The sequence below is a fragment of the Cotesia typhae genome, unplaced genomic scaffold (genome assembly GCF_013202065.1).
Source record: "Cotesia typhae breed Kobodo isofemale line unplaced genomic scaffold, CoteBio_Ctyphae scaffold_13, whole genome shotgun sequence".
Taxonomy (NCBI): domain Eukaryota; kingdom Metazoa; phylum Arthropoda; class Insecta; order Hymenoptera; family Braconidae; genus Cotesia; species Cotesia typhae.
Window position 1 is genome coordinate 4,205,563 of NW_027423774.1, and position 13,954 is coordinate 4,219,516.

General features: G+C 25.3%; 1 protein-coding gene and 1 long non-coding RNA gene across 4 annotated transcripts in view; one reads left to right on the forward strand and one right to left on the reverse strand.

Moving 5' to 3' along the window:
* The first annotated feature begins 3,193 nt into the window (after positions 1-3,193).
* LOC141534002 (uncharacterized) overlaps positions 3,194-13,954 on the forward strand; it is a 44,863-nt gene continuing 34,102 nt past the window's right edge. For 2 of the 3 annotated variants that reach the window (XM_074253135.1, XM_074253137.1), the window contains exon 1: positions 3,317-3,528. In XM_074253135.1, the coding sequence (XP_074109236.1) occupies positions 3,462-3,528 (67 nt within the window). In that variant the 5' untranslated portion in view covers positions 3,317-3,461. Of the gene's footprint in view, positions 3,529-13,954 lie in introns of all 3 variants that reach the window. The other variant, XM_074253136.1, reaches the window with a different exon arrangement.
* LOC141534939 (uncharacterized) lies at positions 5,967-7,406 on the reverse strand. The gene is made up of 3 exons (XR_012480512.1): positions 6,601-7,406; positions 6,321-6,509; positions 5,967-6,240 (listed from the first exon to the last, which is right to left on the reverse strand). It is a non-coding gene; the product is annotated as an uncharacterized LOC141534939 (long non-coding RNA).

The window sequence follows — 13,954 nt, forward strand, 5'->3', positions numbered from 1 at the left end:
AATGAAAGCTCTTGATGAGTGTAACATCGAGATGAGCTTATATTTTTAAAAATATCAATAGTTAAGAAAGTACAGTGCAATTTAACAAAAGTCATTATTAAATAAAGCAAAATTTTCATATAATATTCACAAAATTTCTTTTTTATAAATTAAAAAATTTTTTATCAATTTCAAAAAATCGATTCGTAAATTCAAAATTTTAAATACTATTATTTTTTCTCAATTACTTTATGATATACAGTTTATTGATTTATATTATCAATTTTTTTGAATTACTAAACCAATATTATGACGCTTAAAAAAAAAATGTATATTCTTCACATCTGTTTCATTTAATTAATTTTCTGCGAGTTCTTAATCAATGCAAACAATTTTGTCAAACAAAAAATTTTTTATTTTTTAATTTTATCATTAGAATAAAATATTTTGTATCAATTTTTATTGCAATTTTCAGTAAATAAAATTAAAAAAATTTTAAAATAAACACAAAGAATCAATGCTTTAAATAAATTTAAAAATAAGAAAAATTATTGAATAGAATTAAGAAATAATGAACAACTCATACTTAAGAAAAAGATTTAAAAAGTTATACTACTGAGGGAAAAACAATAAAAATCAGCATAAAACCATACATTTGTGTGCTAAATAAAATAACACATCAAGCAAAGAGCAAGACGGTAGTTTCAGGTGATTTTAACGCTCATACAATACGCCAGCGTGACTTTTCGCGCAACTCCGGCTTCGTATACCCAGAAACATATTGCATATTACATACCGCACCGTACATACTTCAATACGCACCGTACAATAGTAAACATTCCTTATTATTTTTTTTCTTCACCATAAACTATAACCTCGTATTATACACTCGGTAAATAAATTTCTCTCGGTAATACCGTAACTCAATTGAATATAAATGAAATAAAAAGCGTTTTGCTTTAAAAAAAAAAAAAAAAAAATTATTTCTTCTGCATAAAATACTTTAAGAAGAAATAAAGCGCCAGATTCATCAATGAAAAATATAAATTATATAATAATAATAATTTAACCAATTGATTATGATCATTTAGATGTTTTGAAACAAGATCTTAATCCATTGTTTACTTCCAAACAATTCGGCTCAGCTCTACACATTATTATTATTATTATTATTATTATTATTATTATTATTTTCATTATATGTGTATTATGTTAATGTATATAGTAACTCTCTACGTGATTCATTCGGCTTAATAATAATATATAATGTGTATTAAAATAAACAAACTCGCACTTTCCTTCTTTTGTAAACATACTTATTCATAAATCATGTGTATATTTTTTTTTCTTTCTGCTGCTCAAGACAAAAGACACTTTAGAGTTTCCGTAAACACCCTAATAGTTAAACATTTACTGTTGATGATTCATTTGAATAAGTAAGAAAAGTTAGAAAAATTTTGATACTTAAGCTAGCTTATATTTCATAGTTTTTTTTTGTTTAAAAATAATTTGGATTTTTTTTTAAATTCTGCGAATATTTTTCCATATTTTCTTTTAAAAATTTTAATAAAAAAAAATTGAGTACATTAATTTAAAAATTAAAAAATTGTACTTCGTTTTTTTTGAGAGTTTTATTTTAGTTTTAATTAAAAAAAGAAGAAATAATTAATTTTTTTTATGCTAAAAAAATATTTTTCTAGATCTAAATAGATCGCCGGGTGCAATACATACATAAACTTTTAAGCCAATTAAACTCATCCCTAAAAATCAGGACTAATTGCAACCCTAAGAGTGATTAAGTCACTGAAGGAAGTTGTCATGGTACAATATTGTCAAAAAATTAGAGATTATACGCGCCGCAAAAGTTTATGAGCTTGTAGCTAAATAATTCATAATTTTTACGCAAGATTGTACTTGTGGAGACGCAACCCATACAATTGTTTCTGTTCGACTCCGTAGATATATACTTTTTCATAAATTGTTGAACTTTAATTCGTTATTTATAAATAATTAGACGATCAAAAATTGTTTTTTATTTTTTTTTTAAACTCACAACAAATATTTTAAAAGACTGTCAGTTTTTTGAAAGCTTCTGACAGTAAGTTTTTTTTTATAACTAAGAAACTGGTACAGAACTGCAGAGAGCGTATGCAATCAATGATAAGTATTCAATTTTTAATTGACTTCAAATTTTTAGGGTAATTGTATCATCATGTCCTTAATAAATATACAAAAATTTAGAATTTTCTGACGGTATGCCTTAATCACGACAACTACCTTAATCACTCTTCTTATTTTAAATTCATTGAAAATCATTCAAAATTATTTTATAATTTTTAGATCGATTTATTATCAAGCCGCATTTTTTTACTTTTTTAAACTATAATTTATTCAAAATTTTTTTGGTATAATTAAAAACTAGAAGCGTGGTCAATCGATTTCAAATTTTTAGGATAGTTGTATCATCATGTCTTTAATAAGTCTACAAAAATTTAGAACTTCCTGACGGTATGCCTTGACTACGACAACTACCTTAAAAAAAAAAGAGTAATATTTTTTCTATGGAAAGTTTCTTCTTCTACAAATTTTATAAATATATTTGATATATATATATATATATATATATATATATATATATATATATATATATATATATATATATATATATATATATATATATATATAAATATTTATTTATTGAACTGTACTCCCACTCCTAGGTCACTAGTGTGAGTCTATTCGACATATGCCCCTCTCGATTCTAGCATATTCGCAATTTTCATTGCCCTCAAACTCTTGGCAATTGGTTGTTTCTTTTTCTTGCTGCATTTACTCACTCACTTACTCACAACACAACATATATATTATTATTATTATTATTATTATTATTATTATTATTATTATTATTATTATAGCACACATACTCACACACACATTTACGCAGTGAGGAGTTCGCTCGCTCCCTTACTCACATCATGCACGCGCTTACTCAGTTGCATATTATTCTTAACGTAAGTGAAGTAACTAAACCAAGTCTTTAGTGGTTTCTGCACGGCACTAGTGTCGTATGCATAGAGTAGTACTCATATCGTATAGTGAGTAGTGCAGTGCAATGCAATATTATATCCAGTGTAGTTATTGTACAATATAGAACCAAATCATTTCATACATTCAATTTTCTCTCAATACATTCATGCAACAGTAATATCCACAATAAAATATAAATAAAAAGCTAGCACCACTTTATTAATTTTTATTTTTATATTTGTATGACCGCGAACATTTATTTCTTCTCTACGACTACTATCCACGCACCTCCGAATTATTTACACAGTTGCTTACAATTATTCTTACTCTCAGAACAAACATTCATCCATTTATTCCTCGCTAGTTATTGTTTTATAAATTAAAATAAATCGAGTGTAAATAAATTTTAATAAAAATAATCTATAAGTGGATTTTATTTTAAAATTGAAGTTAAAATGAAGAGACGAAGATGCAAAGACAATCTCACGCCAGATGTCACCAAGTATCAAGTCAAAGAATTTGGTAATTTATTTTATTTTTTTTTTAAATCCGCGCTTTTATTTTTCTTTTTTGAGTGACTAAATTGAGGGGGATTTTTTTTTATTTGTTATTTATTATTTATTATTTATTATTGATTATTGTTGTTAATTAACTCACTGGCCCGGTGGTCCGCGACTTACTGGAGACCAGGGGCCGTTTGTCGTCGATGTATATATGTTGGATATCAATAGTGATAACGCCGCCCCTGTACATGAGCGATAAACACATAACTTTATAATCTCATTTGTAATTTTATTGTGCATATTTTTATTTTATGGTTGGAATTTTTTTTTATGGTTTTGGGAACCTTTTTATATTTTTTTGAGGTACTAGTAAATGGCGGAATGGTTTGGGACGATGAAATAAAAATGAGTTTTTTTTTAATTGAAGAATTCAAGTCAGAAATTTTTTTTTTTGTAAGGAAATTTATTGGATAAAATTTTTAAATACTTAATTTTAGTGAATCTGTACGCAGACATTTAATAAAAAATTTATTTAGGGACTTATTTTTTTTATAAATTTTAGAAACAAGAAATTCTTAAATTTATATAGTGAAATTCAATATAATTTTTTTTTCCATCAATTCAAAAAGTTTAGACAAATCAAAAAAATTTTTTAAATAAGACTGAAGTAATTTTGGAGTGAGAAGAAATTTTCAAGGCAAGACAATTTTCTTCACTCTGAAATATGTTACTTCTTTTGTAATAATTTTGGTTTTTAATAATTATTTTTTGAAGAATATTATTTTTACAGCAAAGAATCGTTCTTCTTTCAGTAGAAGAATAATTAAAGAAAAATAAAATTTTTAATCAAAAAAAAATTTTGGAATAAATTTTGTCTTGAATTAACTGATGCATTAATTAAAAAAAATTTATTGGCTTAAGAATTTTTAAACTTTACTCACGATCATCAAATTCATTTGCTTAGTTAAAGATTTTTTTCTCTTGACTAAAGTCAAATTTTTTATTATTGTAATTTAATAATTTTTCTGGTTTATTAAAATCACTCCAAAATTTTTTTTATTGAATAATTTTTTTATAAGTGTATCGTAAAGTTCTTCTGCAAAAATGATCTTAACCCAACTAACCTCTAGAAAGAGATTGTAAAGCCTTTATATTGTGCTGGTCATAAAATTTATTTTTCATTCAAGAACAGTTTATAAAATTTACATAAAAAATTTTCCTCAGGCAAAAAAATGTCGTGAAAGTAATTATTACAATTATTTCTTCACCAATAACAATAAATAAATAAATAAATAAATATTGAAACGTAATTTTCCGTCAGGGTCGTCATTATACTGCCTTTTGCTACTGACGTCCATTTATTATTATGAATATCTAGAACGTTATAACGACACGTCACATTTATATTCTTTATCCTCGCTACTTATTTTATTTTTTTTAACATTCACTTAGTCACTTTTTAAGTCTAAATATTTGGTTCTTGCAATAATTATTTAGACTATTGAATCATTTTAATCCACAATATTTTTTTTTAATTAAAAAAATCATAAACACATGATGCATTAACATTAATTAGTAAGTTTATTACCGAAGAAATAAAAGCGGGAAGATAGTACTTGCATAAAATAAGAAAATGATGATAATATAAATATAAATTATTTTTAAAACGTCTAGGAAATATTATCAGCTATTGCCAAGTCAGCGGACATTGGTCTGATGATCGAGGTCATTTGGAGCACAAGTCAGGGTTCATATAAACAATCCATTAAATCATCTTACATATTAAATTTTTTTTTTTTTTTTTTACGGAAAATGTTTCAAGATTATTTTTTTACGAAACCACATCCTCGGACAGAAATAGCCGCAAGAATTTTATAACGTGATCATTTTTATGATTTTAAAAAGTATCTAGCAAATTTTTATTTATTTCTTCTTTTTAAAAGTTTGAAGATTTATTTTTTTAAAATTTAGCAAGCGATAACGCGGGATGAAGATAGACAAAAAGATGCTTCGAAAAATGGCGGCTAGTGGGAAGCGAAGCAATTCGCTGTCAAGAATTAGAAGGCATATCCACGTTTTGCTCCGCCTTCACTTAAACTTTATATATCTATATATAAATATAAATATTTAACAGATAAAAATTTTTGAAATATTATAGAAAAATTGATTTTTGTAATTAAAATTTTTCAACCAGCAATTTTAAATTTATTGAGGAAAATTATTATTTATTGTTAATTATTTTTTAATAATTAAATATTGTCGCGTGTTTTTTAGCGTACTTTTAAACGTACAGTAATTTACCTTTATAATTACTCCCGGGTTCCTCGAACATGCAGTTGAATAGTAAATTTTGTTCGTCATAACTGATAAAAATAAAATAATAATAATAAGGATAAATTGAGCATTGAAAATAATCGTAATAACAAAATTTAAAGTTAATGTTATTATTTAGTTTTTTTTTATAAAATGTATTTAGTTCAAGTACGAGTTGCCTTATAAGTAAAAATGCGAGTGCAATGCGTGTTACATAATTTGAATGATAATAGTCCAGGCTAATACATTAATCGTTACATAGTTTCAGGAATAACCCACGTATGTATAATTTATATTCCGTACAATTCCCTTTTATCTCTATATTTACACTTTCCTTTTTTTATTTTGTCATTTCCATACTTTACGACATGTCACATAAATAATAATATTGATATTGGCTTATTCGTACGTCATCGACCTGTCAAAAATTTTTTTTTATTACAATTATTCATTTATTTTTCATAATTATAATTACTTTTTATTTTAATTAATTATTACATTTTTAACTTTTTGCTAAGAAAATTGAAAGTTAAAAAAAATTGGGAAGTTATTGGGAAAAAGTTTAATCTAACTTCAATGTTTAATACAATTTGAACCGATTCGAATCACTCTATTTTGAGAAATCACAAAAATTTAATTTTCAAAAAATTGTTTCTTTGAAATAACTTTCAAGTAGCTGTCATGAACCTAAAATCGGTTGATTGGTTTGAGAGATACTGTTGATGAAGAATGATCCATGTATGGTTGGAAAAAAAAATCTACATCGTATGTTACAAACCTGAAAAGGAGCTTTTTTAAAAAAGCTCGGAGACTTAGAAAAAAATAGGACAGTTGTGATTTTGAGCTCAAAAAGCTCAAAACCGAAATTAATAATATTTCTTGAACGTTATGAGCTCGTACTTAGCGGGAAGTTTTATCAGGGATGCCCTGCACTCTCTTAAAATTAATCAGTGGAATTTCACTGTTTTACAGTTATAAGTATACCAAGTGGTATACTTATAACTGTGAAATAGTGAATATACCACTAATTTCCAATGATTTTCACTGTTTCAGATTTAGAGAGCAGGGTTAATCGTTTTCCAGATTTTTTTTTTGTATCAAAATTAACATTTATCAACTTAATGACATCAAAAATTGAACGACTGAAAATTTTACAACCATAAAAGATAGAAGATAATTTCATATCATTTTTATTAATTAATGTTTGCAAACTTATTGAGTAAAAAAAATTCTTAATAAATAAAAAATGAACAATTTTTATAAATTTATAATATAATTAGAATTTAAAAAAAATTGATAAATTTTCTAAGACTTTTTATTTACACAAAAAGATTTAATTGAACTAGCTAATGACGGACGGTAACACTAAATACACATGCTCTCGTGAGTATCTCTAGCAGTATTATACATATAACATAACATGAATATATACGAATTACAGTTTATATTAGTTAGCCTAGCAAAGCATTATGACTTTTGCGATATGAGTTATCTCGGACCTGATATCGTCGTACTATTATACAGCCTTCCGCATATTATGGCTAAGATACTGCAATCGTGCCAGTATGTCTTTTAACTTCGTTTATTACTGCTACTTCAGGTGATCTTACAAATATTATTATTTATTTTTTTATTATTTTTCTTTATAATTATCATTACAATATTCTACAATATTAAAAAAAAACATTTTTATCAAACATTGTGATTTTTTTTCCAAAAATTCTTCACCATTCATTCATTATTCATAACAAATACACTTTTTTGCAATAAATTATTATGTTTATATTTATTCAATAAAATTAATATCCAATTTCTCTAAGTGTGATTTCAAATAAAAAATTTTTAGTTATTTTTTAATTACATAATTAAATATAAAGTGTAATAAATAATGAATAAAATAGTTTTAATGAATGAGTTCATTGTTTTATCACTGAAGATCATCATTCAAAGGCTTCTGACATTTAATACGATCTTTTACGGCTAAACATACCAAATACCTTCATATATACATGTGTATAAATTATTATATACTATAAATATATACATTTAATTAATATGCAGCTTTGAGTTTGTTGGTTTCGTTTATCTTCGATATGTGAGTCGCAGCCAAGTTTATTGTAAACATATATATTATATTCTATGTAATTTTTTATACATGTGTCTTTTGATATTTTTTTTTTCGAAGGTGATTTTTGTTTCGTCTTAATTAATGTATACAAAAAAAAAGTCATTTGGATTTTTGGATCATTTTATTTTAATGAAGAGAAAATTTTTTATTTGAAATTAATTATTTATTAAAATATTTTGTAAAATAAAAAATTGAGAGTCACTGTCTATGCAACTAGTAGTTATCGCTAGTTGGTTGTTGGGCGATAGCAAACATACATATATATTTAACTGTAAGTTGTTATTCGGGCCTGTGTCGAAGTGCAGAGTGGAAAAAACTTGTAATATATGGAATATATATTCAATGTTGATGATATTCTAGGCTATGAATAGAAAACTACTTTTTTTTTATGAAAAAATTTTGATTTTAAATCAAATTTGACTTAATTTTTTATTTTATTTCAACAAGCAAGCTCTTGTAAATTTATGAAAAAAAAAATTTGAGCTTTTTTGGTTCAAAAGATCTAGTTTTAAATTATTTTTATTAAAAATCCTGGTTCAATTGGTTCCATGATTTTTTATCTTTCGACAAAATATCTTAAATAATTAAATTACCAACACATAAGCTTGTTACCGTGTTGTGCCCTTTTATCATGGATTTTGTTTGATATTTAGTCTCAGGGATATTTTTTTTGGGATAATATTTTGTCGGAGGATTAAAATGCCTGATACCGGTTCAATTATAATTAAGCAAAAATACATTGAATAATTAAAAAAAAAAATTAATTCTTTATTTATAATTCAAGCTTGAAAAAAGGAAAAAATTTACATAAAATTTTTTTTTTCACACAAAAATTCACTCCGATAAAAATCAAAATAATAAAAAAAATTAAAAGTTTAAGAATTTTTTTTTTCTAAAAAAATTTAATTGATGCTTTGGATTGTTATAATTATATTCAAGTGTAATCTTTGGTGTACAGTAACTTGTTAGTGATATTGTAATCTTTTGACGGCTAAAGATTAGCCAAGGACGTGCAGATAAACGGTGCATTTCTTTACTCTTACTCTCAGCTCTTACTATTTTATTTATTGAGTCATTTACCTCTTCAGCCACCACTCATTTGACTACAAAAAAAAATGTATAAATAAAAACTTATGAAATTTAACACTTTAGCTTCATAAAAAATTGTTTTATAAATTTTTAAAAGTTTAGCAGTTCTAAATTGTTCATGTACTCCCCCGTTCGTTACAGTTACAATTTATAATTTAAAATTAACAATAAATATTCGACCCACTTGGTAAAGACACTTTAAACGGTTGTCCTCGACTCGAATAATTAGCATTGTTTTTAAATAATCGCGAGACTCTTCGAGGGAGGGCATTAGTAGTCAGTCTGTTCTCCAAATGATAACAAACCCGCATAAGGGCAGCTAAGAGCTTTGCTCATCATTCAAATGCACATATACCTAAACATAAATAAAACACATATATATTTTTAAAAAAATATTCACTATTATACTACTCGAGCCGGTCCGCGAACCCACGACCCACGCAAACTTGTTTTTTGCTTCCGCTCTCGTTTATTCGCCTGGGAAAAATTTATTTTTTTCTTATCAGTAAAAAAAAGTACTCGAGTTCCGACGTTAATTATTTTTTAACTATTGCACTTGGAAATTTTTACATTAATTATTAAATGTAAATCGTAGTTTAAAAAAGTGCAATGGAAAAAATTCTTTATTCAAATTAATAAAAAAATTAACTTTACTGTTAATTTTCTCAATAGAAAAACTCCACCAAAAATATGAATATGAATTGAGTGATTGTTTGAAAGAATCCACATGTTGCTTGACTTTGCTTGGACATAAGGAATTGCTGGGCGTTTAACAGCCAATTAATCTTTCGAAGCTCAGATACGTTTTCAAGTGTCGTGTCAGTGAAGATGTTCGTCTACGATTATTCAAATTATCTGGTAGATTTTTTCAAAACCTCATGGGCATTGTAAGCCGCCCCTATACGCCCCCAACCAATAGTTTCACTCATTCACTTTCCATATGTGTTTATTTATCGTTAAAAACTCCGAGTATGACATACTGGCTTACTACTATTTTAAATATTTTTTATCTGTCTGTCAAAATATTTTTTACAGAGATATATATTTATTATTCATCATCTCTCTGGTTATCAGAGCTCTAGGAAAAATCAAACAATAAGATGAGAGGCACTGGTGAACTTAGAGGGCAAACTATAACTATATCGTAGAGTTAAACCTTGATATTTTATTTTATGAGTTCCATAAGGAAATGTCGAGCCAGTTGAGGTTGATTGTTCTATATAATATATATACACATACATAGAGACGATGTAAAGTCAATCAGAATTTACCTCTACTTCGGGTCTTACTTCTCATATGTGTGCGCTACTAAATTCTATATACAATATATTATTATGCCTACTACATGCTGCATACAATCATTGCAATAAAATTTCTTCATTTAGCAATTAATACAGCGGAGCTATGAGCTATTTTCAATTTTTTATTGCTTTGATTTAATACTTTATTTCATTATTACTTGTTACTTATTTTACCTTTGTTAAACTTTTTTCAATTATTCACATTTGTAAGCTGGGGTAGTGTTAAATTGAATTTATTATTCAATTAATTGCAAAGGGATAAATAGTTACGATGGTAGAAAAATTTACTTGAAAAATTTTTTATCCAAAAAATTTATTTGATTTAAATTAACTGGAAAAATTTTTTTTAGTATTTTTATCGAAATTTTTAGGGATAAATAGTTAAAAAAATTTATTTGATTTAAATTGACCGGAAAATTTTTTTTTTTTTAGCATTTTTATCGAAATTTTTGTGGAAAAATAGCGAAAATAATAAAAAAAATTGAAAATTATTGAATTTAAAAAATCTTACTTAATGTTAAGGGCCAAAATTTTTACGGAAATTTTTTTTTATATATCCAGAAAATTATTTGGTGTTTAGAAAAGTTTGAAGTTGTAGTTTACATGCGAATTAATTAAAAAAATTTAATTACAATCTTGCGTAAGAGTGTACTTAGATTTACTGCGTAAATTTAATATATGTATTGTATACACAGAATGTATATTGGATACTTTGAATGGAGTAAACAAAACATTAGTAATTTCCGCGAACTGATGCCATCTGTACACTACTCACTGAACTGCTTTCGTTAATACTTTTTTAATTTTTTTCGATCGGTTTAAATGTATGTGTTAAATGGAGATTATTAACACTACAGGTATGATTATTGATTACATAAAAGTTTAATCGTCTCCAAATAATATTTCTTACAAAAAAAGGTCTATTGTATCTTCAATACTATCTCTCGAAATTTTAATTTAAAATTTCTTAGTTTATTTAAAAAAAATTTTTTAGTTTATTATTTTAAAACGCTATTGATGTAATTATTACCGGCTTTAATTCAAGAAATATCATCATTAAAAAATTTTAAGGAATTAGGATTAAGCTAGAAAAAAAAAAGTATCATTTTTACATTAAAATTTTTAAGCATAAAAAGTACAGGTGGTAAAAAAAGACCGTTTAGGACTTAAGAAAAGACTATTGTAGTGTTATAATATATCTTATGTAAAAGTTGCGGTTTTATGTACTTGAAAAAAAGGAAAAAGAAAATAAGTAGAAAGAGCTCCTTAGAGTATAGAATGTACGGGAGAAACAAGGAAACCCTCAGAAAGGACTAAAACAAATATCTGTCTCGTTATTATTTTACTGGCGGTACTTTGTTGCACGGGATTACGAATTTACGACACTCTGAAATAAAAGGAAAATAGGCGGATAGTAAGCGTGAGGATACAAACAAACTTTTATTTAGTATTTAGTTTTAGTGTATCTTCATTTTACATCTCATCTTTTTATTTACTAAAATTTTTAAAAGCATTATAATCCACATAATATCATAAAAAATTAAAAAAAAATTTTTTTTTTTTTTTTTTAAATAATTGCATTAAATATTGGCCTTTTTAAAAATTTTAATTAAGTAAAAAATTACAATTTAACGCTTCTAGCGTTTAATTATACCAAAAATATTTTAAATAAATTATAGTTTAAAAAAGTAAAACTAACTATCAGAAGCTTTTAAAAAACTGAAAGTCTTTTAAAATATTTGTTGTGAATTTAAAAAAAAAAAATAAAAAACAATTTTTGACCGTCTAATTATTTATAAATAACGAATTAAAGTTCAACAATTTATGAAAAAGTATATATCTACGGAGTCGGACAGAAACAATTGTATGGGTTGCGTCTCCACAGGTAAAATCTTGCGTAAAAATTATGGATTATTTAGCTACCAGCTCATACACTTTTGCGGTCCGTATAATCGCTAATTTTTTGATAATATTGTACCATGACCACATCTTTAAGATTAGTCACACAATTTTTAAAAAAATTGATGAAATCCCTTTAAAAAAATTCTATGAAATAATTTTGTTTACAATTATTGTGATTTTATGAGTACTAGATTTTGTTATCACTTCGACCAGTCCGGTGCGAGTAAAAACCGGATGTCCGCCTGCTCAGGATGTGACGTCAGAGTCTCTGGCAGTTAAGGAAAAAAGAGAGAGAAAGTGACGGACTTGAATAAAAAGAGCAGAAGAGCTCGAAAATAAAAGTGTGTATTATATTATTATATTTATATATATATATATATATATATATATATATATATATATATATATATATATATATATATATATATATATATATATAAAACACGTGACATATATGTACATATATATATATATAGATGAAAGCCCGCCGTAAAGCTGAGGCGCAAACACTAGCCCCTTTGGCTCCAGTGTTTGGTACACAATCTTTCGGCGAACGATCTTTCAGGTAGTCTTTAGTTTCACGCACTCTCTTTCATAACACTTCCACTCATATATACACATATATCACCTCATATATTCATTCATTCTTGGGCTGTTTTGTTTTTGGTTATATTTTAATTTTTTTTTTTTATTTTATATTTGCGTCTCTTATTTCGGTCCATTCAATTAGATTCTTTCATTCATAAGTAACTTATGCTTGTACGTATCATTTTTGTTATGGTTATTGTTTAGTTCATTGAAAATTCTTCGAATATTTTTACAAATAAGAATATTAAAATTCCTCTGCTTTAAAATAGATATTTTTATGAAAAAATTAGAAGTGAGTTTGGAATAAATTTTCATCCCTATCACTCGGAAAATGGTGTTTTTAAAATAAAAAAATTTTATTTGCTAAATTATTAGTTAAAAAAATTAATCTAAAATTTAAGTTTGTAAATATTAATTATATTTTTCAAAAAAAATTGACTCAGGAAAATTTACTCAATTTTTTTATAGTGTAATTTAAAAATTACTTTATTTTCAAAAATTTATACTTTAATTATTCGTCGAGTCTTTTAATTGATGAAAATTCTCCTGTTTTTTTTTAACACCTTATTCTTATCCCTCTTAATAAGCAGTTTGACTTACACTACCTTCAAAAGAAACATAATATATTTATTTATAAATATAAACAATGGTCAAAAAAATATTTGTCCATGATTTTCTGATTTTTCGACAAACATTTGACTTATTTGCTTGTTTTTTTTAACTATAACAGAAAAATAATGACAAAACGACTTAATCCCTTCAGAAAAATGCCGACGTTAGTTTACTGGACACTCCAAATTGACAAGAAGAAAACTTTAATATTTTCTTTCGCTAAAACCTATATTTTTTTTTTTCTAATCCGTGCATAAATATTTTTCATTTACAATTATATTATTTTTCTGAAAATATATTAATAGAAAAATCAATTTCAATCAAGAGAAAAATTTTGTTGCTTTAAATTAAATAAAAAATATTTTGAACTAAGAAATTTTTGGCTCAAGAATTTTTTCTCTTAAATCAAATTCATTTTTTATCAATATAAAATTTTAGAAGATTCAATATTTAATTAAAAAAAAAAAATAAATAAAAGCAATGTCTATTTACATTATTTATCTAATCAATAA